A 27,986-nucleotide genomic window follows, 5' to 3' on the forward strand; every position below is an offset into this window, starting at 1 on the left:
GGATTTGCGCACCTCAAAGTAGAGCAAAAATGCTAAACAAATGTTGAATTGTTTTGCAGCCTTTCCAACCTCTCCAGGATAGAACTGTTCAAAGCCTTGCTTAAATCATAACCTTTCTCCAACCTGGGCATTACCTTGGAGGGAGAAGATATATTCAGAAAGTGCTACTGGCCAGACAGAACTAGTTATTCAGTAGAACTAACAATTTTAGCCAATATTATTTTTTTTCTGCCAATGCTTAGATCTGACACAGGCAAATATTTCATCAGGGTTTCTAGCAGTTTCAGGTTGGAGAAGACAAAGGGTGCTGAATAGTTTAATTGTTGTGATACACATAAATCTAAAGTTAAACCTATAGTTGAATCTTTTATGTATAGCTTACCATACAAGTTTCAGCTGTAAATCTCTCAATTACATGCCTTGTGTCATAAATGCCACTTTGTTTTGTGAAGCAACTGATGGTCTGCACCAAACTGATGCTAAAGTGAATAGGATCTTTATGAGTCTCCTAACACATGTTAGAAAATTTCTGCTATGCCATGTCATTTTTAGATGCCCAGTGAACATTTTCTGCAAGTACATGGTTAGTTCACACTATCTAAACATTTTGTATTACATGAACCCAGAGGTAGGTGTTAGCCCTTGTACACACGGTCGGAGATTCCGACAACCAAATCCTTCGGATTTTGTCCGTCGGATTTTGTCAGACGGATCTTGTCCGAAACTGTTGCATACACACGGTCGGACAAAGTAGTCGGAAAATCCGATCTTTCAGAACGTGATGACGTAATTTCGCTACGTTCAGGCTAGTAGCCAATAGCTTTGATGTAGAAATTTGATCTGAGCATGCGTGGCACTTTGTCTGATCGGAATTCTCTACACATGATCGGAGTATGTCCGATCCAAGCATTTTGTCGGAAAATATTTCCGGCGAGTTGGAAAATTTGGTCCGACAGATATTCAGATGGAAACAGTCCAATGCAGACCACACACAGTCGGAATATCCGACAAAACGCTCCGATTGGACACATTCTGTCGGAAGGGCTAGGAGAAACTTTACTAGGGCTATTATATTGCATGTGATAAGGTATCATAGGCGCAGGAAGTGATGTGAAATGTGTACAATGAAGGCAGAGACAACAACAAAAACACCTTTATATTCGAGGTAGGAAAGGTTAGAATTTGTTATAGCTCGTTGTGTGCCCCTTTATGTTAATATCTAAATTTTGGTCACAGCTATGACCTGCAGACTTGCGCACCTCTCATGTTGACATTCAGCTGCTTGAGCATAGCTGTCAGCTCTTCCAAGGCCAGGCTGTATTATATCAGAAAAATCTGAACAGCTCCTAATGGTGCTCAGGGATTGTCCTCAAATACCTGATAAGAGACAAGAGAAGCACTACATTTCTTGTCACAATTGCAGCCCAGTAAAGTGGTTTTACACTCAGTAACTTAAATGCTTACACCTTCTAATTTGTAAACATTGTAAGAGTACAAGACTAGTTATCTCTGCCATGAGCATCGAAACTGAACATGTTGGGGAACTGAAAGCTGAAAGTGGTTGTAAAGGTAGAAGGTTTTTTGAATGCATTGAGGTAAAAAAAAACTTCTGTGTGATATACTCCCCTCAGCCTGATTTCAATCTGGTGCTGTGCCCAAGAGCAGAGGCTCTCTCCACTCTCTCCCTCCTCACTGGACATTGAGGCAGCAGTAGGAACCACTGGCTGCTGTTGCTGTCAATCACAGTCTTTTAGAACTAAGCGGGGTTGAGTCATGCTCTCTGCGTCTATGGATATACAGAGCTCAGCTCATAATTCAACCCACACAAGTGCCCCTATAGCACATGGCTTGCTATGAGGGCATTCTGCAGGGGGGGAGGAGCTAGGAGTGCCAGGAAGGGACCCGACAAGAGGAGGATCTAGGCTGCTCTGTGCAGGAAAGAAATTTGCTAGATTCCCCCATCAATGCAGACAGTGTCGATGTGTGAATCTCTCCTGCCAAGCCATTGTCTTCCCCCAGTGGGGGGCCCTCGTCGGGAGAAGACATTGATTATTGCTAGTGGCTATAGCAGCCGCTAGCGGTAATCGCAGGTAAAACCCAGCAGGCTGCTTGTAACCAAGTTGCTCGATCGATCAACAGGCCAAGATTCGAACCATGTATGGCCTGCCTTAGAACGAAGTGAGTGCATGTACACAGGAAGTGGCTGGATAAGACTGGAGGTAATCAGCAGCAATGAAAATGTAAACATGATAGGAAAATTAAAAACAGTATTTTATGAAAGCAATTCAGGGCAGTCGTTTATGATAAACAGTGCTTTAGCAAACTAAGTGCCATCCAGTTAGAGTTTATATTTACTGTTATGTTCATGATTGAGAGAACAATTCTAGGCAGCAAGTAGAATCAATCAGTATGCTGGTAATGCTTTCCAGTAAATAGAACAGCTGTGCTAAAGTCCAGCTCCTTGGGTTTTGTATAATTTAGTGTAGCTAGATTGCACAGAATTTTGGAGGAGGATGGATTAGGTCTACTTCTTGAAGTCTGTGCCACACTTCTTCTTGTCTTTCTGCTTGATGCATCTCTGATCACATTCAGACTTTCAAGGCCAGTTTTCTTCTCATTGTTGGCAAAGATAACTTTACTACAACTCAGTCTTCAAGTAAGATCTGCTCTTTGTATTCTGAGTTAAGCACCACCTCTATGACCTAACTAACATTACACTTTTACTTTTTACACTTAGTCTGTTCAAAACAGGCCCAAATTAAATGTAAAAAATACGACAGAACACTTTTGCCTTTTGGCACATATTTAACCTAAAACACATTGTTTCGACATCTCATTGTTTAGCTATTTCCCAACTTTTTTTTTTTTTTTTTAATTATTCTTTTTTTTTTCCACAGCTGCATATGTTTAATCTAAAATAATAACTTGTGCATTGTAAAATGGATCATGCTTTAGGAAGCAGAGATCAGAGTTAATTTTTGTTCCAGAAAGCCCCCATCAGTTTTCCATCAGTCAGTATATTCTCGGAGGCTGCTTCATGTTAAACTGACAGGTGGCCTCCATTGCAGAAGCACTTATAATGTGCTGAAGATTGAGGCTTCTGGTTTGGGAGGGAACATTGGAGACAACAGTCTGTGCGTCTGAAGTCCAGCGTAAGTGTCCTGATTTACTCTAGACATCTTGAGATGTTTGGCTTCCCACTTGTGAAAGATTCTAAAGAAGAGCTGGCATTGCCATTTCAATGTACTTCTGAACAAAAATAGAAAAAAAAAAAAAAGTTCTTCAATTTATCCAGTTACAGACAGATTTTTTTTTTTGTGAGATTCTTTTGTGACTGACGTACTAGCAGACTATAGAATCACCCGCAGTAGTCACTGAATTGCATGAACACCCTTTGTTTTCCTAACTTAATTGTCCTACAGCCCTGAAACATAGCCTTGTGGACTTCACAACTGGAAAACAAATTGAAGCAGGCTACAGAGCAGGAACACGTGAAAACTATTTCTTCTTTGTAAAAGAATCCAGATGTCATTGCTTTCACTGCCAGACTTTATCCTTTTTTTCCCCTCGCACTTCTTTGCCATACAGAGCAGTAGAAATACTGCAGAAACAGCATCAGAGGCTCAGTCTCTACTTTTGCTTTGTTCTCGCTAGATGAACCGATCCCAACCCGAAATCAAAGGCACAATTTTATGTTTAGGCTATTTAGGACTCTCCCTGATATAAGTAATGAGCACTTTTGTTATTTAAGGGGTGTGGTTTTCTAATTTTTTTTTGAACATTTCTGTGTAATAGAGCAAGTCCCTAATCATGTTTAATGAGTAGTGACAGAGACAGTTGGGTTGATGTACTAAAGCCAGCCATAGATGGATTGAAATTCAGCTGGTTCAGCAGGAATATCCAACTTTCAATCCATCTATGGGCAGGCTGGATGTACTGAAGTTGAGTTATCGATCAACTTCAGTACAACCAGCCTGTCAGGTTTTATTTTGTTTTATTTTGTTTAATCATTGTATTCTTGCAGCTGGGAAACCTCCCACTGTCAGAACACCATAGCTCCGCGGGAGGGATTCCTCAATCGACACTGACTGTGTTGATGAGGAAATCAAGCAATTTTCTTTCGTCAAACTGTGGTTGAAGAAAGAAAATAATATAATGTATGGCCTGCGTAAACATGTTCACTGTCAAAATTATTTTTTTAGCTTGCAGAGTAAATTTTCTCTTATAGCAGTGAATGGGCTGAACAATAAAAATATACTTTGAGAAAAATACTCGGTCGTGTACAAGAAACATAAAAAAAAACAGGACTTTTGTTTGTAAATGATTGGATGATTAGAGTCAGTATAATTTTTCCCTTAGCTAAGCGAAGTAGATTTTCTCTTTACAAAGTAAAATTTTTATTTTCTGTAAGTGGAGCCCCAAGAAAACACCACCCCCTCAATTCCAGACTTTCCTTCAGTGTAAGGTAAACCATGTGCAAATCACGGTAGCCCATCCTCGCTCTGTTGTGTAGTCTGTTCATGAAACTAAGAGCCACACACCAATAACGCATGACATGGGTGGTTCTTTACTGTGAAAGTAAACATACTCTACTTCTTTAGTAAATCAGGGTCAGTATGTATACTGGTATCTCTGGCTGGGTGGCACACATGATATATGCTTGGACTGGCTGCATTGATCGAGGTTGGGCAAAGTCTCATTATTCTTAAGAGGGAAGTCTGCTCATCTATGTCTAACTTAAAGTATATGTAAACCCAATGAACTTCTCTTATTTGTTCCTTTTTGGTCTGTTTAATATACTCTACTGCTGGAACAATTTTGTTATATCTGTTTGGTAAGTAAAAAAAAATGTTTATCAGAAATACAGTATATAGTTCATATTTTGGAGATCTGAGAGTAGGAGTGTTCTGTAGTTTAGGAAAAAAATACTTTGGGCAGGGCTGACAACCTCTTTTTATTCTTGCCCACAACAAGACTTGTGAGCACATTTCTGAAGGATCAATAGGTATTTTTCTAAACTTGAAGGATCTTTAAAGCCTATCTTTAGTGGACATAACTTAGTTTTAAAGTAGGCATAAATGCTCACATATACCCAGTGAAGTGAACAGCCTCAGATGATGCACACAAATCTTCCTACATAAGTTTTACATGTATATCTGCTGCCTTCAGCTTGCTATATTCTTTAGAAAGTGCACATCTTGTTAGAATTGTTACTTCCTCATTCAGCACAGGAGTGAAGTCTTGGCATACACTGTGTGACAGCTGATTGGAGGAAAGGCACACACCCCCACTCCACATAGGCAGAGGAAGGAAGGAATGTGCAGAACTGTGCTGTAAATAGACCAGCTCTCTGCTAATCTATTTATAGCACCCACCGACACACATTTCAGGCTGGTTCTATCTCAGTTGTCAGAGAACTTGTCAGAAGTTATCATGCTGCTAACAGAAGAACGGAGCAGCAGAACGACACAGAACTTAGGGCTTTGGAGAGAGATAAGTAAGCACTACAGATATATGTGCTTAGGTCAAATTTCATGAATAAGGTTTACATCCACTTTAATAAGCAAGGACCCTTGTGCATCTGCTAATGGGCCTAGTTGAAATCTTCCATCCTTTTCCCCCCTCAGTTATAATTCTCTGGTGCTGTGGGGGGTAATACAGCCACTGGACCTGTCATAAGCACTCATTAGGAGTGTCAGCTATGCTCATCTTTTCTGCTCATCTCCTCAATTCATAGAAGCTCCCCTATGGCTTCCATTAATAAAAAGTGCTCTATACATGGAGGAAGCAGACCTTAATCTTCCCCTCTTCTATTCATATAGCTCTTTCTGTTGATGGAAGCTATAGTACAGCTTATATGAATGGGGGAAAGGGCAGAAAAAAACAGGCCCAAATGGCACTCTTGGTGACTCCCAATGATAGATCCAGCAGCTCTATTAACCCCTGCAGCACTGATTTTTGCTGTGGGGGCAGGCAGAATTTATATAGCACCAACAGTTTACAATATAAGGGCAATATAAGGACAAAAAGTTCAATTACAATACAGTTTGATACAGTTGGAATCAGAGGGCCCTGCTCATTAGAGCTTACAATTTAAGAGGGAAGTAAAGTGATAAAAAAAAGTAATAACTGTGGGGGATGACTGATAGAGGAAATAATATTGTAGTTGTTAGGTGCAGGCAGGATAGGTCTCTCTGTAGAGAAGGGTGTTCAGAGATCATCTAAAAGTTTACAGAGTAGGAGATAGTCAGACAGATTAGGCTCAGGAAAAGTCCTGGAGGCAAGCATGGGAGAAGGTGACAAGGGAGCTAGAGAGCAGGAGGTCATGGGAGGAATGAAGAGAACAATTAGGTTGGTATTTTGAAACTAGGTTAGTGATGTAGTTAGGGGCTGAATTGTGTATGGCTTTGTAATTTATTGTTAGTATTTTAAATTGAATTCGTTGGGTGGGTGTAAGCCACTGGAGGGATTGGCAGAGAAGAGTAGCAGACACTGAACGGTTGGTAAGGTGGATGAGTCCGGCAGAATCATTCATGATGGACTGAAGGGGAAATAGCCTATGTAGAGGTAAGCCAATGAGGAGGGAGTTGCATTAGTCAAGGCGAGAGATGACCAGAGAGTAACATAAGAGCTTTGTGGTGGCATTGGTTAGGAAGGGGCATATTTTGGTGATGTTGTAGAGGTTTAGGCGGCAAGCTTTGGACATTGATTGGATGTGGGGCCGAAAGGATAGTTCAGAAAACTTTGAATTTCAGCTAAGACAACAGTAACCAGCACAAGGGACACTTCTGATCAAATGTAAGCACCGTCTCTTGTGCTAATATTTTTAAACGTAGACTTTAAAGGCATAAAACATGAACAATTTACATGTAATTCAGACATGTACTGCCTTGAATTTTTTGGCATGACTTATACTTTAATGCAATTTGTGTCTGTACAAAAAATAAATTCAGTAAGGTTGAATATTTCTTCATTAGCAGAAATAATGATCTGATGAGGTGAGAGGTTTTGACACAGTCTCCAGTCTCTTTTAGCTATCCTTGGGATTTATTTTTAGGAGCAGATTAAAGCATACAAGAATTAAGTTCCCGAGTGAAATACCCCCATCTGACAAAGGGAAGTATTGCACTCTAGAAATGTAATTCTTGCTACTTTATTCTGCTCCTAACAATAAACCTACAGGGTACGTCCTTTGTAAGTACAAGGGAGCCTTGCTGCTTTGTGACATTTGGGGCAGGTACCCACTGCCCATATTGTGCTGGAAACAAAGAAATGCATATATGTACCAGTGTGGCCTCGCCATCTGTTAGTCCTGAAAGTCAGGGGCATCTTATACATAGACCTTTAATTGTCATACAACACAGCAATTAGAGAGACTCTGAATCTGACATATGATGACGTTTGAAGAAAATGAACCTTCTATCCACATTTTGCAAGTGCTACATAGTTCTATGCAGTGATCCAAAAAAAAAAAAAACACATGACATCAATCTTCAGTCTTACATTTTTAATTAAGGAAATGTCATGAAAACAATGACATTTTGGCACAAATGAAACCCCTCTGTGGCCAAGTGGCCACATTAAGTGGTGTAAATCTGTTAGCAAGCTGTAACATTGTTTTGCATTTGCTTTTAGCAGATTGTGAAAGTTCATATGTTAATCATTCCTGGTTCATCCAATTTTTTAATTACGCATCAAATACATTTTTGAAGTGTTATGCATGCTTTTGTAGGGAAGCTTAGTGAAGGAGTACTCCGAGTCAGTAGTATTTCAAGTTTACTTCACTTTGAAATATGACTGTCTCCACTTTTAAAGCACACTGCTTCCAGATAGCATTCCTCGCCATCTATTAATCTCTCCGTCTTTCTTTCTAATCAGCCTAAATTCGAAGGAATATTTTTGATGCTTTAATTAGCTGGAAGTTGTTTGAACTTCTGTCTTCTACTGCTGACCTTTGTTGTCTCCTTATATTTTTTATGAGGGGTATATTAGACAACAGAAACAACAACATCACTGCAATACTTGTAAATAGCAAGATAAGGACTTTTTTAATAGAAGTATGAACATAAGCATTATAAATGACTCATGCGGCCTCAGTGGGATCAGCCATGGAATGCAACTTTTTTTTTTTTTTTATAATACAGTTTGAACTATTTTTAGTGGTTACAATAAATGTTTTTTACCCCCACTACATTTTTTTCATTCTTACACCAGATTAATTGTGTTATTTCTATAAATCTCCTTCAAGGATTATAACAATAATACCCATATTAATTGTTAATGAGAGATCTGAAGTGTATCTTTTGTTAAAGAGTTTTCCTTTTTTTGGATAGAGTAGAGAATATTTTCCCCAGTAACAAGCATAACCTTTGGGATTTCCCAAGCAGGTCAAATTTACCAAACAGAGACACTAAATTACCAAAAGTATTGTAACGCCTGCCTTTACACGCACATTAACTTTAATAGCATTCCAGTCTTAGTCCATTATTATTATTATATACGATTTATATAGTGCCAACAGTTTATGTAGCACTTTACAATGTATAGGGGGGGGGGGGATATAGGGTTCAATATTGAGTTGGTCTACCCTTTACAGCTATGACAGCTTTAACTCTTCTGGGAAGGCTATCCACAAGGTTTAGGTGTGTGTCTGTGGGAATGTTTGACCATTCTTGCAGATGCGCATTTGTGAGGTCAGGCAGTGATGTGGATGAGAAGCACTGGCTCGAAGTCTCCACTCTAATACCGCGTACACACAAGCGGACTTTTCGACGGACTAGGTCCAACGGCCTTTCTGACGGACTTTTGGCGGAGTTCCGACGGACTTTCCGAATGAACGGACTTGGCCACACACAATCACACCAAAGTCCGACAGATTCGAAAGTGATGATGTACAACCGGACTAGAATAAGGAATTTTATAGCCAGTAGCTAATAGCTGCCCTAGCGTCGGTTTTCATCCATCGGACTAGCATACACACGAGCGGATTTCTCTATAGGAACTGGGTTCGGCGGAGTTCCGGCGGAAAAATGTGAAACATGTTCTATTTCTAAAGTCCGTCAGATTTTTGGACAGCAAAGGACCGATGGAGCCCACACACGATCGAATTGTCCGACGGATTCGCTCTGTCGGAGCTTTGCTGTCGAAAAGTCCGGTCGTGTGTACGTGGCATAATTCATCCCAAAGGTGTTCTATCAGGTTGAGGTCAGGACTGTGCAGACCACTCAAGTTCCTCCATCCAGACTTGCTCATCCATGTCTTTATGGACCTTGCATTCAAATTGAGAGTGAAGACCCACTTGAAATCTTTAAATGCATTTTTGCACATGCATCAAGCGTCACGTGTATGTTTCCTGGGCTTGGCAAGGGGAGGTGAGCAGCTCTAGAGAAACAGGTTCTTCAGGTAAAAATAACATTTTCAAATATTGTGCGTTTACAGGCACCCCCACTGAAGTCTCTGGGGCTAAAAACACCTGAATACACAAAAAAAATTAAAAAGTGCATGCGGGCGTACTGAGCGTACAAGCATGAACAGGGCTAATTAGAAAGAATGGGGCTATACATATTTAGCAAAGCATATTCAGGCTTTGGGAAAAGAGCTGAAAAATGCTCAAATGTGAATGGGAACTTATTCTTAGCTGTTGGGGATAGTTCCGATTTCACTGTATGCATGTTTATTGTGGGCCCATGGCTCACAAAATAGTAAAGGCAGATCAGCAGGACAGCCAAGCAACTACCTTTCTGAAAAACTGTGTATTTTTTAGCAGCACCCATATGACTTATGTGACAGGTTCCCCAGATCTCCCGATAGAAAGAGAAAAAGCATGCAGCAGCCCCACCACAAACTCAGGCCGCTGAAAGCACAGCCTTCTCTTTCAGGGCTTGGCTAACCATTCAGATGTGGACCGTCTTGTAGAGCACTAGTGCCAGGGGTTAAATGCTACTAGATTTAGACAGGCCACAGCTAAATTGTGCCTTGCTGGTGGTCCTAGTATTTCTGGTGACCATTTAGCACTGCACATGTTAAGGGAATAATTGGCTCTTGGGGCTGACATAAAGCAGCTGTTTAGTTTCCCTTATCGGAGCCTAGGCATCTACAGCCCATCCAACAATTAAAGACAACAAACAACTCCGTCTTTCAGAGCTGTATCTGAAAGCTTGTAAAACAAACAGCTACGTATATGAAAACCAACTCACAAATAGCCCGGGTCTGTATCTTTCAAAAAGCTCTGTTATTATTTAAAGAATACATAAACACAACACATGCAAAAGGGCATTTGTTTGGATCCTAATGAATGAGAGAGCAGGATGCCCTTCTAGTAAGAAAGCTTGTTTGCTTTGAAACTAAATAAAAAAGTTCATTGATTTCCTATAAATTGGAAAATTTGTATTCTATCGCTGATGGACTGTGATGTATAAACATATCAAAGAGTGTTTTATCTCTCCTCATCTGTATGTCAATTACATTCTTCAGGGGTTGAATAGGGGTTTTCAGGCAGCTCTTGGCAGATATATGCCACTGAGCCTGTGAATTTCAACTGTATTTACACTTGATTAAGTCCAAATGCCCGCCAGGCCATACTAAACAGCTAACTTTAAAAATACAGTTATTCTTTCCTTTCATTTTAAGGCTGAATCCTGTGAAAGTAACTCACTCGATAGCTTTAGTCAGTTCAATTTGTGAAGCGGTAATTGCCATGCCTTTGCTACAAACGTATATTTTGCTCACGCTGCACTATGAATGACTGATCTTTGGAATTTCAGCAAAGTCTTTACCTAATATAGAAGGTTAATGGCCAGCAGCAGTAGCTGAGTGTGAAGAAAAGGGATATCTGAACTGAATTAAAACTAAAAAAAACTTCAAAAAGTTTCCACACTTTTTTAAACTCTTTCAAATATAACAAAGTGTGGACACTTTTTGAAGTCCCCTCGTATACTGGTAGGAATAATTGTTTACAAATAGGTACTTTGTTTAATTGTTTGGCTTCAGCCCTGCTTTAACCCCTTCCTGTTTGCACTATAGCCAAATGAGAGCTATAGCGTGGTCTTACTTTGCCGGGAGAGTGTCTATTGGTGTCCTCCCGTGATAACGCTTCTCGGGCGCCCCCTGTGGCATGGGGGTCATGTGCACTGTGATTGCCGAGTACTTTAGACTCAGCTGATCACAGATCGGGGTAAAGGGCCAATCATAGCAGCCCTTTACCATGTGATCTCTTGTGTCAAGTGACAACTGATCATGGATGTCAACACAAGCTGGTTATGACAGCTGACAGCGTGAGGAGAGAAAAAGAGAGCTGATAACCAGCTTGTGTTAAAGGGGCATCAACACTGATAAACAGGGCACTGATTATCAGTGTCCTGATTATCAGTGCAGTCTCAACAGTGCCCACCAGCGCTGCCAATCAGTGCCCACCAGTGCTGCCGATGAGTGCTCATCAGTGCTGCCAATCAGTGCCCATCAGTGCCTCCTCACCAGTGTCACCTATCAGTGCTGCCTATTAGTGCCCATCAGTGCCACCTATCAGTGCCGCCTATCCGTGCTACCTACCAGAGCCCATTAGTGCCACCTATTGGTGCCCATCAGTGCCATCTAGTAGTGCCATCAGTGCATCCTCATCAGTGCCCATCAGTGCCATCTCATCAGTGCTCATAAGTCCTGCCTCATCAGTACCCATCAGTGCAGCCTATCAGTGCCTATTGTTTGGACTTTTTTTGTTTTTTTGGCAAAAAAAAACACTGGTGATTAACCACTTCAATACAGGACACTTTCGCCCCCTTCCTTCCCAGCCCAGTTTTCAGCTTTCCTTGCTCTAGCGTTTTCAGTGACAATTGCGCGATCATGCTACACTGTACCCAAATTAAATTTTTATTATTTTTTTCGCACAAATAGAGCTTTATTTTGGTGGTATTTATTCACGACTCCGTTTTTTATTTTTTGCGATATAAGCGCAAAAAAAGCGGAAATTTGGAAAAAAAACTATATTTTCTTTTTTCTATTTTAAAAGAAATCCAATAAAATCAAATTTTATCATAAATTTAAGCCAAAATGTATTCTGCTACATGTTTTTGGTAAAAAAAATTCCGTTAAGTGTATAATAATTGGTTTGTGTGATCACGGACATATGTACGCAAATGATCATGTACATATGTGTGCAGGTGATCACGTACATATGTGTGCAGATAATCATTGAGACATGTGATTTTAGTGGGACATATGTGGGGGACATGTTTTTATTATTAGGGACATGTGTTTTTATTATTTGGGGACATGTATGTTTTGGGGACATGTGTGTTTTGGGGATATATGTGGGGACTGTGTTTATACTGTGTGGTGTGTTGTGTGTTTACACTAGACTGGTGATCAGTGAGTAAAAAGCTGTAAAAAACAGCTCATACTCACTGATCATCAGCCGGCTGCAGCGATCTGCTCTCCTCTCCTCAGCGATGACTTCTGTGTGAGGAGAGGAGGAGCCGATTGCCTAGCAACCGGCTGTTTGTTTACATCACATGACGGCCGTGATTGGACACGGCTGTCATGTGATCAGGAGGGCCAATCACAGAGCCCTCCTGCCGATCTGAGATGCGCCGTGTCCGGGTGACACGAGCACATCGGGATCGCGCCGCTGCGCGGGCACGCGCACACGTGATCCCGGTCCTTCTGAAGGATGTTCCTGAACGTCCTATCAGAAGTAGACGGCTCCCACCCGGCCATATATGTGCATTGGCCGGGTGGGAAGTGGTTAAATACCACCAAAAGAAAGCTCTAATTGTGTGAAAAAAAATGCTAAAAAATGCATTTGGGTATAGTGTTGTATGACTGAATTGAATTAAATTGTTATTCAAAGTGCGACAGTGCTGAAAATTGGCCTGGACAGGAAGGGGATGAAAGTGCCCAGTAGACAAGTGGTTAAAGTACAACTGAAGGCTTCTGTATAACAGTCGGAACAAGTACCAAATCCAGTTACTATGTGATGCACAAGACCAATAAAGTAAAAAAAAATAACTTTTGTTATATTACCTCACTAAGCCACATACCCTTTCAATTGTGTCTTACCCACTCCCCCTTCCAGACACTGCAGCTCACAGGTAGAGGGTTTCAGCAAAAGAAGCAGCGTTTTCAATCCAGAAAGCAATGGGCAGGACGAGTTGTGGCCAGATACTAATTGGCAAGCTACAGGCTTATGAATCAGCAGTGACAATGCTAGTTGCCATACCCCCTGCAACATTTTTTCATCCCACTGTAGTACAAGCAGGTACAGCCTACATGAGAGTGGCAACACTGCTTTAAATTCTGGAGCAGTGCGGCACTGTTGCCACACCATCCCAGGAAGTTGCATTAGGTAAACTTCATTGGCAGAATCAACGGGTATTTGTGGGACTATGAATGAAAACGAAGGGAATAATTATAGTTTGCTTTTTAAATGACTGTGTTGTCTGATGTGCCATAAATAACATACTAACCAGCCATTGTTTTTCTTTCAGGTGGAGATAACACTACAGGATATAAATGACAACCCACCAATATTCCCAACAGATATACTTGATCTCACCATAGAAGAGAATATTGGAGATGGATTTAAAATAATGCAATTAACAGCCACAGATGCTGATGAGGTATGCAAAACTATATTTTTTTACATATTTAGAAACTAGTATTTGCCCTTCGACAGAAGTCTAGTTTTTTTTCACTCTGCGAATGAGTAGTGCACTCCAAGTTATTGTTTAAAGCTGAACGCCAGGCTATACAGATGAAATAATATATATATATATATATATATATATATATATATATATATATATATATATATATATATATATATATATATATATTGGAACTGTTTTAACTGGCAAAGTAATGGCACTTCTGTCCATCTAATCCTGACATTTACACAGTCCTACCACACAATATACCAGAACAACATACTCAAAAGAATGGCTGGGAACTTTTAGCCCTTGTACACACTGTCGGAGATTCCGATGGAATGTTTTTTCGGATATTCCGACTGTGTGTGGTCTCCATCGGACTGTTTCCGTCGGAGTATCCGACGGACCAAGTTTTCCAACTTGTCCGTAAAATTTTCCGACAAAATGCTCCGATCGGACATACTCCGATCATGTGTAGCCTACTCCGACGGACAAAGTGCCACGCATGCTCAGATCAAATTCCTAGACCAAAGCTATTGGCTACTAGCCTGAACTTAGTCCCGTCCTAACGAAATAACGTCATCACGTTCTGAACGATTGGATTTTCCGACAACTTTGTCCGACCGTGTGTATGCAACAGTTTCGGACAAAATCCGTCGGACAAAATCCGTCGGACAAAATCCAACGGATTTGGTTGTCAGAATGTCCGACCGTGTGTACAAGGGCTTAAACTTGCAAGTTTAGTCAGATGAAGGAAAACTTCAAACAAGCTCAATGGCTCTGGTGAGGCAGCTCCAACACAAGAAGCCTTCACTCGATGAGCACCAAACAATAACTTAAAGTGGTTTTAAAGCCAGAAGCTTTTTTACTTAAATGAATTCTATGCATTAGGATAAAAAACCTGGCTGCAGCCTCCATGCCGCCTGTTATACTTACCTAAGTACCTGAGTCCCATCTCAATCCAGCGATGTGCATGGCAGCTGACAGTAGGCTTTCATAGAGCTGCTCTAAACGCTGAAAGGATCCTGTCCATATTGTCAGGATCCACGCTGCTGCTTGATTGGCAGCTGGTTCTGTCTCTTAGCGTGTGGCTGAGAGTTGAACCCAGCTGCACCTGCCCCCTCTCCAGTCTGGCACTCTAGTAAACACTGGAGAGGCAGAGTGGACTGAGAACTGAACAATCAGTGGTCATGTAATTTCTCAGTTCTTGGGCTTAGAGCCAGCAGGGGACAGCTGCATCATCACACCAATGTTGGAGCATAGAGGTGAGTATTTGTGTTTGTTTTTTTCTATCCCCCAAACTACTCCTTTAGTAATTTAATAATGAATACCTACCTATAATAATTTATATCTTTTGTATCTTCCTGGAGTTTAGCTTTAACCACTTTCTGGTCGCTGCACGCCGATATACGTCGGCACAATGGCAGCGGTGGGCAAATGGGCGTACTTGTACGCCCCCTCAATTGGTAGTGCTAGCGGGCGATTGATCCCACCACGTACAGCGTGACCATGCCCCCAGGACCCGCAGACTCTATGTCCCCTGGTGTCCCACGATCATGTCACGGAGCCGCAGAACGGAAGATGGCTATGTAAACAAGGCATTTCCCCATTCTGCCTAGTGACATGACAGGGATCTACTGCTCCCTGTCATCGGGAGCAGTGATCGATGTCATGTCAATTGTAGCCCATCCCTCCCACAGTTAGAATCACTCCCTAGGACACTCTTAACCCCTTGACCGCCCCCTAGTGTTTAGCCCAATTCCCTGCCAGTGTAATTTACACAGTAATCAATAAAGAATGATGTGGTCCAAGGCACCAAAAGTAGTTGGCCTCCATCCCAAATTTTAGACAAAGCAAAGGGAAAGTGGTCAGTGGGACTTTAAATGAGGCCAATCACTATATAAAGTAAGCATGTGGGATATAAAACACAGTGTTGCTTTTATGGGTTCCAACAAAAAGGGGGAGTTTTTGAATGAGAGATGTATACCAAAAAGCAGTCTTAGCAAAGAACATTTTATTATACCTTGTGTATAACATACTGAGTAACACGAAAATGCATACACAGAATTGCATACACGCAGGGCATGCCTTTGCTTTATTTACACAGTAATCAGTGCATTTTTATAGCACTGATCACTGTATAAATGACAATGATCCCAAAATAGTGTCAAAAGTGTCCGCCATAATGTCGCAGTCATGATAAAAATTGCAGATTGCCGCCATTACTAATAAAATTATTGCGATTTTAACAGAAATATGTAGAAGAATACATATCGGCCTAAACTGAGGAAAACATTCGTTTTTTTATATAATTTTTGGGGATATTTATTATAGCAAAAAGTTAAAAATATTGCTTTTTTTTCAAAATTGTCGCTTTTTTGTTTATAGCGCAAAAAATTAAAAACACAGAGGTGATCAAATACCGCCAAAAGAAAGCTCTATTTGTGGGAAAAAAAGGATGTCAATTTTGTTTTGGTGTAACGTTGCAGGGCCGTGCAATTGTCAGCTAAAGCAACGGAGTGCCGAATCACAAAAAGTGCTCTGGTCAGGAAGGGGGTAAAATCTTCTGGGGCCGAAGTGGTTAAGCACAACTTTACAGTTATAATAACTTATCTGCCACTCCTTTGGAATATTTTTTTTTACTTTCCCTTGCTGCATCATTCACTACTACAAGCACTACTCCATTTACAATATATTAACTGCTTATATCCATACAAGCTAGGAAATAAGTAGGGGAAAGAAATGGAAAGCTTAGCTGACGGCCAAGCATTCAGGCATACGAGGAAAGATGTATGTTTGCCAAAAATATGTACATGGTGGGTATGATTTACAACACAAAGAAGTCATTTTTAAATGAGGACAAAGGCTGCATTTCTAATACTCTGCTCTTAAATAAAATATTAATAACTAGCACATTTGATGACAGTGCACATCATGTTTAATATTAAAGAACATGATGTGTACAATATTACAGATACGCATAGGAATTCTGCAATGGTAAATGCTAATTTTCCTGTGTGGGATTCTGACTGTGTTTTTCATCACATAAATATTTTAGTACTATATTTAACTCTCTGTAGATGCATGTTGGAAGCAGCTTATCCACTTGCCGACCGCCTCACGCCGATGTACGTCGGCAGAATGGCACGGGCAGGCATAAGCACGTACATGTACGTGCTTTGCCTCCCGCGGGTCGGGGGCCCGATCGGGCCCCCGCCCGGTGCCTGCGGCGGTCGGTTTTCGTTCGGGAGCGATCCCGGACGAGGGGACGGCCATTCATTCATGGCCACCCCCTCGCGATCGCTCCCGACGAATGGAAATCCCCGGTGACATCACTTCCTCTCCTGTAATGTAAACACAGGAGAGGAAGTGATGTATTCTCTCCTCCGTGTCGGTATTTTTCGTTCCGACACGGAGGAGAGCGGATCAGTGAGTTGCACCAACACATCCCACACACAGTAGAACATGCCAGGCACACTCACACCCCCCCTTTACCCCCCGATCACCCCCCCAATTACCCCTGCCCCCCAGTCACAGTGACACCAATGTCATTTTTTTTTTTTTTTTTTTTTTTTTTTGCATTGGTGTCATTTGTGACTGTAATAACTGTTAGGGCAGTTAGGGTTAGCCCCCTTTAGTTCTAATGTACCCCCCTAACCCCCCCAATAAAGGTTTAACCCCGTGATCACCCCCCGTCGCCAGTGTCACTAAGGCTGGGTTCACATTGCAGCGGTTTATGAGAACGAATATGATTCGCACCGCACTGCAGTGCAAATCACATCCGATCTCTGTGCGATTCGAGTTCAGCCATTCGCCGCACCCGCCGCACCCGCCACACCCGCCGCACCCGCCGCAAATTCGCACGGGACCCTTTTTTTGGCCCGCAGCAGAATCGGATCGCATGGGTGTTCACACCATGCGATCCGAGTTTGCAGATCGCACTGCGATATGCGAACTGATCTGGGGGTGTCAGTAACATTTCACTGACACTCCCAGCAGTTCGCATAGGGCAGTGTGAACTGCCGCCGGGAGGCATGCGATGCGGGAACCCGCCGCGGATTCGCGGCGTTTCCGCATCGCTCCAGTGTGAACCCAGCCTAATAAGCGATCATTTTTCTGATCGCCGTATTAGTGTCACAGGTGACGCTAGTTAGGCAGGTAGGTATTTAGGTTCGCCGCAGCTTTTTATAGCGCTAGGGACCCCCATATACTACCGCATAAAGCCCCCTGATTGCCCCCTAGTTAACCCTTTCACCAGTGATCACCATATAACTGTTACAGGTGACGCTGGTTGGTTAGTTATTTTTTTATAGTTTCAGGGCACCCGCCATTTATTACCTAATAAAGGTTTAACCCCCTGATCACCCGGCAGGTGTCATTTGTGACTAGTAACTGTTAGGGCAGTTAGGGTTAGCCCCCTTTAGTTCTAAGGTACCCCCCTAACCCCCCCCAATAAAGGTTTAACCCCGTGATCACCCCCCGTCGCCAGTGTCACTAAGGCTGGGTTCACATTGCAGCGGTTTATGAGAACGGATGTGATTCGCACCGCACTGCAGTGCAAATCACATCCCATCTCTGTGCGATTCGAGTTCAGCTATACAGATAGTATGGCTGAATTCGTGTCGCACCCGCCGCACCCGCCGCAAACTCGCACGGGACCCTTTTTTTGGTCCGCAGCAGAATCGGATCGCATGGGTGTTCACACCATGCGATCCAAGTTTGCAGATCGCACTGCGATATGCGAACTGATCTGGGGGTGTCATTAACATTTCACTGACACTCCCAGCAGTTCGCATAGGGCAGTGTGAACTGCCGCCGGGAGGCATGCGATGCGGGAACCCGCCGCGCATTCGTGGCGTTCCCGCATCGCTCCAGTGTGAACCCAGCCTAATAAGCGATCGTTTTTCTGATCGCTGTATTAGTGTCACAGGTGACGCTAGTTAGGCAGGTAGGTATTTAGGTTCGCCGCAGCTTTTTATAGCGCCAGGGACCCCCATATACTACCGCATAAAGCCCCCTGATTGCCCCCTAGTTAACCCTTTCACCAGTGATCACCATATAACTGTTACAGGTGACGCTGGTTGGTTAGTTATTTTTTTATAGTTTCAGGGCACCCGCCATTTATTACCTAGTCTCACTAGTGTACCCCTAAATTTAGGGGTGTCTACTTTCTAAAATGGGGTCATTTGGGGGGGGGGTTTGTGCCATCTTGGCATTTTATGGCCTTCAAAACTGTAACGCCCTTAGAAAGCCTGAAGGCGGTGCTTGGTTTTTGGGGCCCCGTACGCGGCTAGGCTCCCAAAAAGTCCCACATATGTGGTATCCCCGTACTCAGGAGAAGCAGCAGAATTTATTTTGGGGTGTCATTTCACATATGCCCATGGCATGCGTGAGCAATATATCATTTAGTGACAACTTTGTGAAAAAAAAAAAAAGTTTGTAATTTTCCCGCAACTTGTGGCAAAATATAAAATATTCCATGGACTCAACATGCCTCTCAGCAAATAGCTTGGGGTGTCTACTTTCTAAAATGGGGTCATTTGTGGGGGTTTTGTGCCATCTTGGCATTTTATGGCCTTCAAAACTGTAATAGGTAGTGAGAAGTGAACTCAAAAAATTACGCCCTTAGAAAGCCTGAAGGCGGTGCTTGGTTTTCGGGGCCCCGTACGCGGCTAGGCTCCCAAAAAGTCCCACATATGTGGTATCCCCGTACTCAGGAGAAGCAGCAGAATTTATTTTGGGGTGTCATTTCACATATGCCCATGGCATGCATGAGCAATATATCATTTAGTGACAACTTTGTGAAAAAAAAAAAAAAAAAAAAAAAGTTTGTAATTTTCCCGCAACTTGTGGCAAAATATAAAATATTCCATGGACTCAACATGCCTCTCAGCAAATAGCTTGGGGTGTCTACTTTCTAAAATGGGGTCATTTGTGGGGGTTTTGTGCCATCTTGGCATTTTATGGCCTTCAAAACTGTAATAGGTAGTGAGGCGTGAAATCAAAAATTTACGCCCTTAGAAAGCCTGAAGGCGGTGCTTGGTTTTCGGGGCCCTGTACGCGGCTAGGCTCCCAAAAAGTCCCACATATGTGGTATCCCCGTACTCAGGAGAAGCAGCAGAATTTATTTTGGGGTGTCATTTCACATACGCCCATAGCATGTGTGAGCAATATATCATTTAGTGACAACTTTGTGTAAAAAAAAAAAAAAAAATTTTTTTTTGTCATTATTCAATCGCTTGAGGCAAAAAAATAAAATATTCAATGGGCTCAACATGCCTCTTATCAATTTCCTTAGGGGGTCTACTTTCCAAAATGGGGTCATTTGGGGGGGTTTTGTACTGCCCTGTCATTTTAGCACCTCAAGAAATGAGATAGACAGTCGTAAACTAAAAGCTGCGTAAATTCCAGAAAACGTACCTTAGTTTGTAGATGTGACAACTTTTGCGCAAACCAATAAATATACAATTATTGACTTTTTTTTTACCAAAGACATGTGGCTGAATACATTTTGGCCTAAATGTATGACTAAAATTGAGTTTATTGGATTTTTCTAATAACAAAAAGTAGAAAATATCATTTTTTTTCAAAATTTGCGGTCTTTTTACGTTTATATCGCAAAAAATAAAAATCGCAGAGGCAATCAAATACCATCAAAAGAAAGCTCTATTTGTGGGAAGAAAAGGACGCAAATTTTGTTTGGGTACAACATTGCATGACCGCGCAATTACCAGTTAAAGCAGCGCAGTGCCAAAGTGTAAAAAGACCTCTGGTCATTTACCAGCAAAATGGTCCGGTCTGAAAGTGGTTATAGAAGGTAAATAAAAAAAGGAAATGTAAACACATATGCACGTGTATTATCCTTTTTGTACTAATTTCTTTGTTTACAATATGTAAAAATATTCGCTATGTATATATCCCAGAGTTTGTTCATTTTTTTTTGTTTTGTACTTTTGTACTTTGCATTACGCCAAATGTTGGAGTACTACACTGTGATTGTGTTTTCTAGAAAAAACAAGAATCATTCCACATTTTTTATGTTATTTGTGTTTCTTAAAGCTGATGTACATTTTATCCATAAAGCAGATCCCTATTTGAGACCTTCCCTTGTAGCAGTACCACCTTTCCAGATACCACTGGTGTTTAAATGTAATTAGGTGCTATGATTTCAGATTTAGCCTTCATTTTAAATTGTGATTTGTATACATTGATAACTGTTTTATATTAGAAAAGGATCACTTTTTTGATTTTATATGTACAATATTTTGTAGTCTGGTATTGAGAGAGATTACCTATTTAGCTTCTTAAATCTAAATCCCCTCTGGATTTCGAGACATAAAACATACCATTAGCCAGAGTGTGCAAAAGACTGAACCTCTGTCAAGTTTTTACTGTCTGTCTTTTTGTCCCAGTGACAACTTCAAATCCCATTTCTTATCCTACTGTTGCGTAGACAAAAAGTGAGGTTAAAGTGGAACTTTTTTTTCATTTTGAAGAGAGCAAGGAAGCATTATAACCCATGTCAATTATTATTTTTTGCCATTTGAGTCCCATTGCGGAGATTTCCCTTCACTTCCTGTATCAAAGCCAAATAGGAAGTGAGACGACATCCCTGAAAATCAAGGGAATTTCTTGGGGACCCCCTGGTCACCAGGACTAGTGTACCCATCTGAAGATTTCCCCTCTATTACTTTTCTGGGAACAACCCAAATTTTGGGTCATTTCTTTTACTTTCACTTTCAATGATAATGGTAAACAGGACCAATAGAGAGGGTGAATCTCCTTAACGGGGGCACAAACCGCAAAAGTGTTCTAATCCCTCTCCACTCCATCCAAAAAAGGTTTTGCCTTTAGTTATACTTTAAATCTCCTCAGCAGGGTCAAAGAGGGCAATAAAAAAGTATAAAAAGTATTTATTGCTGGAGTTGTCCTTTAATTAATGAAGTATTTAGGAAGCATGACTATAGCCAACAATAAACAAGCACTTCTTAGAAACTTACCTTCCCTGCAAACATCCTACACCCAAAGCTGCCAAACTCCATCCTATAATAGGTAGTCTTTCAGCATTTTATTTCATGCTGTCATATAATTACGAGGAAAAGGGGAACTTCCTACAGATAAAGTTTAATACTCCATAAACAAATTCCTAACCAGTCAGCATAGACAACTTGATTTACATTTGCTTCTGTTTTAAAGGAGAATTACAGCCAAAGCTTGTTTGGCTGTATGTCTCCTGTGGATCACAGGAATGCAGTTTTGTTCTGCACTCCTGTGACCCATTTTCAGCAGACAGTGAGCTGATGCCTGCTGTTAGCTGATGTCACAGAGCCAGTCCAGGCTCAGGCAAGATCATGACCATATGGTCGGGAACCCCACAAATGCCTGGACTTGCATCCGGCTTAGCCTCTCAGCGAGCCACTTAGAGCCTGAGCCAGTCAGCTCTCTGCTCAGGGAGCTGTGAGAACCAAGCCATCAGGGGTGTTAGATCACTTGGTTCTCAGTGTTAGAGCTGTGGGGGACAGATACAGCATTGGACCTTTGCTACATCCAGTCTAGGTAAGTATCCCATACTTCTCTTTTAATAAATGTTAAGGGTGCAGTTGCGGATACAGTATATATTAAAGCCATACATCTTTGCAAGGTGTATCTGTAAATGCAGCTCTACTTTCATCTATGAGAGTTCTAACAGTAGGATGTATATGGAAATGAATAAATTGAGAGCGAATGTACCTGGAGGTTACCTCAGTGTGAGGTCAATACCAAAATACCCTAGGACACTTACCAGCTATGCCCCATATTGCTTTGTGTGCTGCTCAGCCTCGGTAGATGAGGGGTATAAAAGTGGATTCCTCTGCTGCTGCTGCTGAGAGTGCAGGCAAAGTGGAGGCCATCCCGACTACTACAATGGCTCAGATAGGAAAAGGGTGATCCCTAATGCCGCACATCTAAGAAATCCTGTAGAGGTGAACAGAGTGGACTCCGACCAGAACTCCGACCAGGCCACACCCCCAATGTGTTTTACTCCGCCTCCCCCCCCCCCTGCAGCATAGTAATTTCTTAGTTGTGTGGCATTAGGGATCACCTTTTTCCTATTTGAGACACTTTGAGACAGTAAATCAGCTCAGTAATTCTAATTAAAAGCCTTTTTAGCTGAAAAACAGAGTTTTAGTGTTCGATACTGTTGCAAATACATATGAAGTCACACTGGCCAACAAGTAACCTCTGCAAAATATGGTCCCTAAGTCAAAACTATGTCAACCTGCAACCCCAGCTCTTTCTGTGAACTGCAGAGCACTTTCTACCTTTGTTGTTAATAAGAGGTTGGGGGGGGGGGGGGGGGCTGTCAGGAATAACTTTTTTAAGTTAGAAATATGTTTTAATTATTTGTATTTTCTTTTCTAGCCAGGCTTAATCCTTGGGCAATTTTCTCCAGTAATAAAAATAATATTGAGCCCTGAGTCATAGACGTCTTGCAGCATGCTGGAAAATTTCATTAGAGTTTATTCTCATTCTTTATAGCTTTGTGTCAAATCTATTGCCTCTTTATCTTATGGGATTCTTAGTTTTTTTTCTTAGTGTACAGTTTTGTATTGTTTGGTCAGCTTTTTTTTTTTAATGTGGGTTGTATCATAGGGCCAGAAATAAAGTCTTCACAAAGCACACATATCTGACTGAAGTGAGCAGGTAACTGGTACTAGAGTTGTCACTTTAGACATGAACATGGATAATTGTTTAAATAGGAAGAATGTATTGTTACATTAGGTTACTGAGAATATATCACTTGGTACATTTATGATTTCACTTACTGGTTTCTAATAAACGAAATAGTACTTCTAATCACCTTCAGGATAAATAACATAGCACAAGTACCTTGCCACAAGGCAGAGGCATTTATAATCTGAATTGTGACTGCTCAAATTGACAGGTTGATCCCTACAATTGGATAATTAGAACCCTTAAGATAAAACAAAAAGTTATATAATAGATAAAAACTCTGTCCTCTCTAATACCATCCCAGCTCACTTAACTTACCTCTCTCATTTCCTTGTTGGGGAATAAAATGGTGGAAAGTTTCAGCTGGTGCCTAATATTTTTAATAAAAAATATATATTGTCCCCAAAACCTAATCCCTAGCTGTTGACAAGAGGGCAAAGTTGCTCTACAGATTTCAACTTTTTACCCTTGTGCAAAAGTGTTGAGGAAGACTTAACCAAGGTAGCCCACGTTGGTCTATAATTGCATAGAAAAAGCTGATCATGTTGATGGTTACTCTGCATGGTTCACCAATAGAATGAAACAACCTACTGTATATAGTTTATGAAATAAGGTGTGCATTTAAAGAGGAAGTAAACCCTGATGAGTTTACTTCCTCTTTCATTCCGTGCAAAGGTAAAGCATAATGGGCTACTATGCATTGCATAGTAGTCCATTATGTGTCACTTACCTGACACAGGAGCCAGCGAAGTCACCACTGTCCCCTGTAGTCCGGCGCATCCATCTTCTCGGGGGGTCTCGCTGCTCCGCCGCTGTCATTCGGCGAAGCCGCAATGACAGCACTCCTGCGCATGTACACGGGAGCCGCCACTCGTGGCATATCGCCGTGGATATTTCTTGGACCTACAGGTAAGCCTTAATCTAGGCTTACCTGTAGGTCAAAGTTGGTTGTAAGGGTTTACAACCACTTTAAGGAACCAAAGCACTGCATAGAATATGGTAAAATGTAATGGCTAATTAATTCCTTAGGGTTGACTAGAGATGGAGCTTCTCAGCCCAATGAAGGGTGTTAATTTCACAATGCTAAAAATGTGCCTTTTTTAAATCAGTTGTAATGTTGCAGGTTTTATGTCAAAACATTTTTTTTCTGATAACATGTAAAACCTTTATATTTAATATTTCATTATTTATTATTATTATATCATGTTTAAGATTCATTACCTTTGTGGATTGTATTTCAATCAATGTTTAAATTATTGTCTTTCCTACCTGTAACATAAATCATGTATTATTGCAATACTAATTTTGCTTAACTAGCTGGATTATATTAGACCAAAAAGTTGCAAGCCAATAAAAAATAAAGATTGTGGTTTATAAAGACATGCATAATTCTCTAGGAATGTTTAATAAAACAGTGTTAAATCTTTGAAATTATGTTAACTTGTATTTTTTCATCTGATATTTGGAATAAGGAACTCACGTATTTGGAAAATGTACCAAGTCCCCTATAATCTTTGGTGGTTTCTTTGTGTATTATTCCACTTTGTATTTTATGCAGCTTCATGTATCTGTACACATTTTGTCCACAAATGTTTAATGTTCTGTCAAAGTGAATGCAAGGTATAACAGTGGGATTAGATGGTAAAAAAAAGTTTGGTATCTTACAACCCAACAGCAGCGCAGCAAAACAGACACAGGTTCAGAGCCTCTTGTTTGTAGAGGGATACCTGGGCCCAGAAGCAGATTTCTTGAAATCCCTTAGTTTTCAAAAGCTCAGACATCTGGTATGCTCTCTTGGAGTCCAGGAATGGAATGTTGAAGCCTCATTGGCCAGCAGTTCCTCTTTGAACAATCTCTGCCTTAAGTAGTCATTGCGAACCAGGCTAGCTAAGTAAAGGATAGAGGTATGAACAAAGAGTGATAACCCACAGCTACCAAAGTTTTTCTTTGGGCAGGAGAAAACCTGATTGGTTTCAGTGCCTTGCTTCACTCTGCGAAACAACATGTTAGCAATGCATTGTACAAAGTTATGCTGTTAATTTACATTACCTTCTTAAGTAGCCTCGGGTACTTCACAACCTGGAGCACTCTGTAAGGCTGCTGAAACTTCCAAACTCAGAACTCTAACCCACTTTCTCTTGCTCCTGTACCTTCCTATTGGCCTTCCTATTGTTGGAAGCTGCGGGTAGACAGGCCAGAGCTTACTCCCTAAAACTGTGGTCTACATTTGCATAATAGAGTTCCCCAAGTTTTGAAGAAAATGGCCTGGTCTTTTGAAGACTATGCTCTGAAGATAAATATAGGATTTGGAATTGTAAGTGGATAGCCAGCAGTCATCTCTCTTTTCCAAACGTCTAATATGGCGATGTAATAAAAGACACAACAAGGTCTGATGCATATGATGTCACGGCTAGCTTTTAGACACGATGACTAAAAACTGGGTTTTAATTTTTTTTTTAAAACACCTTCAAAGGTTTATATTAAACCTTTGAAGAAGATTTCAGGAGTCTTAGCTGGAAATGGAAGTGAGCATTTACACATTCAGATACTTACTTGTGAAGCTTGCTATATGGACCTAGGGACACTTTGGGAAGTAAGGTGAACCCAGGTACACAGAATGCAACTTAAGAATTGCAGTCTTTGTTTTAGGAAATGGTTCACAGAAGGCCTTAGCTTGTAAGAAACATAATAAATGAATAATAGAAAATAAATAAATGTACCTAAAATCTGAATGAAGGTTCTTTTAAAATGAACTTTTAATGTAATTGATTCCTTATTTCCCAAATAAAGTTAATTCTTCATTAGACATAACAGAATAACTTCCCCACTCATATACTGTATACTATAAATTAAGAATTACGTTATCTTGAATCTCTCAGTGCTTCAGTTCCAAATCTCTTGAGTAAGCTCCAAAGACAGACCTCCTTTGAACCCCATTGTTGAGGTAAAGATGGCTTGCAGCATGCATATGATCATTATGCTATGGATGTTAGTTGGAAGAGATGTTTGAGAAGGGGTTTCTGAAAGTGTACTTCACTGAATACAGACAGGCACATTTTTGCGTTTGCACTACTTTAACAATATAATACAGTGTGACTACTGGATATATAAGTATCATTTATAAGTTCACATTACAGAACAGTTAAACATGCCTTGCTGACTCACACTTTAACAATGAGTGAAAAATGTCAGTGAGGTTTTAAGCAACATCTGTTCATAATTTTAATTATAACAAAGATTACGTACCTTTCACAGCCATTTAATTCCCATGTTAATTGTTTAAATAAGGAAAGACATGGTGTGCGAATAGTTCAGCACATTGAGGCTTATTAATGAAATCTGAACAAAAGAAGTATGTCTTTGTTGCCCGCAGCAGATTCCAATTGAAAAGTTTAGATGCCCATAGATAACAATGGACTACAATTTATTGTCAATGGGCTGGTCATGACAGCTTCAAAACAAATGTTCTTGAGGTACAAAGCTAGGTAAGATAGTTTTACTTAATTGTTTTATCTGGTGTTGGGACTGTTTGCTCACAGCTTCCCTCTGAACACGAGCGCACAGATGACTAAAGCACGCCCATAAAGAGGTGAAACCGGTGCAGGAGAAATCCTGAAACAATCACAATTAGTGCAAGTCTTCCCATTGTCTAAAGTCCATGTCCAGCTGAAGAAACAAACTGGTTTCTGTGGGCAACACACATTTTTTACTTTTCTTGTACAACATTTTTGATAGCTGTAGTGCTTTCTCAGTGTTATGTTCAGGGATGGACTGACCATTTGGGCACTCGGGCACTCCCCCATGCCACTAAGGAGCCCCATCAGGGTTGCCAGCCTCAATAAAACCAGGGACAGTATGTAAAAATCTTTGCTTTTTTTTAAATCCCAAGATTCTAGCTGCCCCACCTCTCCAGTACCTTTTCAGTGTGTGTATGTGTATATATTGTGTGTGTGTGTGTGTATACTGTATGTGTGTGTGTGTATACTATGTGTGTATATTGTGTGTCTGTGTGTGTATACTGTATGTGTGTGTGTGTATACTGTGTGGCCCCATAATCTATTGCCTGGGGGCCCCATAATCTCCTATTGGCTGAGGGTCCGATAATCTCCTATTGCCCGGGGGCCCCATAATCCTCTCCTATTGCCCAGAGGCCCCATAATCTTTTGCTATTGCCTGGGGGCCCCATAATCTCCTATTGCCCAGGGGATCCATAATATTTTCCTATTGCCCGGTGGCCCCATAATCTCCTATTGCCCGGGGGCCCCATGAGTTGTCAGTTCACCCCTGGTTATGTTCATTTGAATTCCACTGTATCTTAATAACCAAGGATATTACAAGCTTCCAGTGATTGAACCAAATAAAATTTCCACTAGAGTTTGCTAACAATTAACGTTCCATGGTGATGGCCATGTTAAAGTGTAAGTAAACCCCCCTATCGTTTTCAGCCAAGGAAGCTGCCATCTTTGCCTCTGTTTAATACAAAACTACCATGATGCTGCACATGTGATCAGTCATGCTGCCAGCCATTGGATGGTTTAACAATTTGATTGAGAGCACAACCAATGGGAGTGTTACATTTCCGGAATTCCCTGGAAATTAAACTGTTTTATGGATGTGTTTACTTCCACT

General features: G+C 41.1%; 1 protein-coding gene across 1 annotated transcript in view; it reads left to right on the top strand.

Annotated features, from left to right (window-relative positions):
* Positions 1-27,986, top strand: part of FAT4 (FAT atypical cadherin 4) — a 330,870-nt gene that overhangs the window by 198,786 nt on the left and 104,098 nt on the right. Inside the window, exon 2 of the mRNA XM_077476878.1 lies at positions 13,482-13,613. Within this exon, the coding sequence (XP_077333004.1) occupies positions 13,482-13,613 (132 nt within the window). The remainder of the gene's footprint in view (positions 1-13,481; positions 13,614-27,986) is intronic.

The sequence above is a fragment of the Lithobates pipiens genome, unplaced genomic scaffold (genome assembly GCF_037356315.1).
Source record: "Lithobates pipiens isolate NorthernLeopardFrog02 unplaced genomic scaffold, aLitPip1_a1.2 Scaffold_13, whole genome shotgun sequence".
In the NCBI taxonomy this organism is placed as follows: Eukaryota; Metazoa; Chordata; class Amphibia; order Anura; family Ranidae; genus Lithobates; species Lithobates pipiens.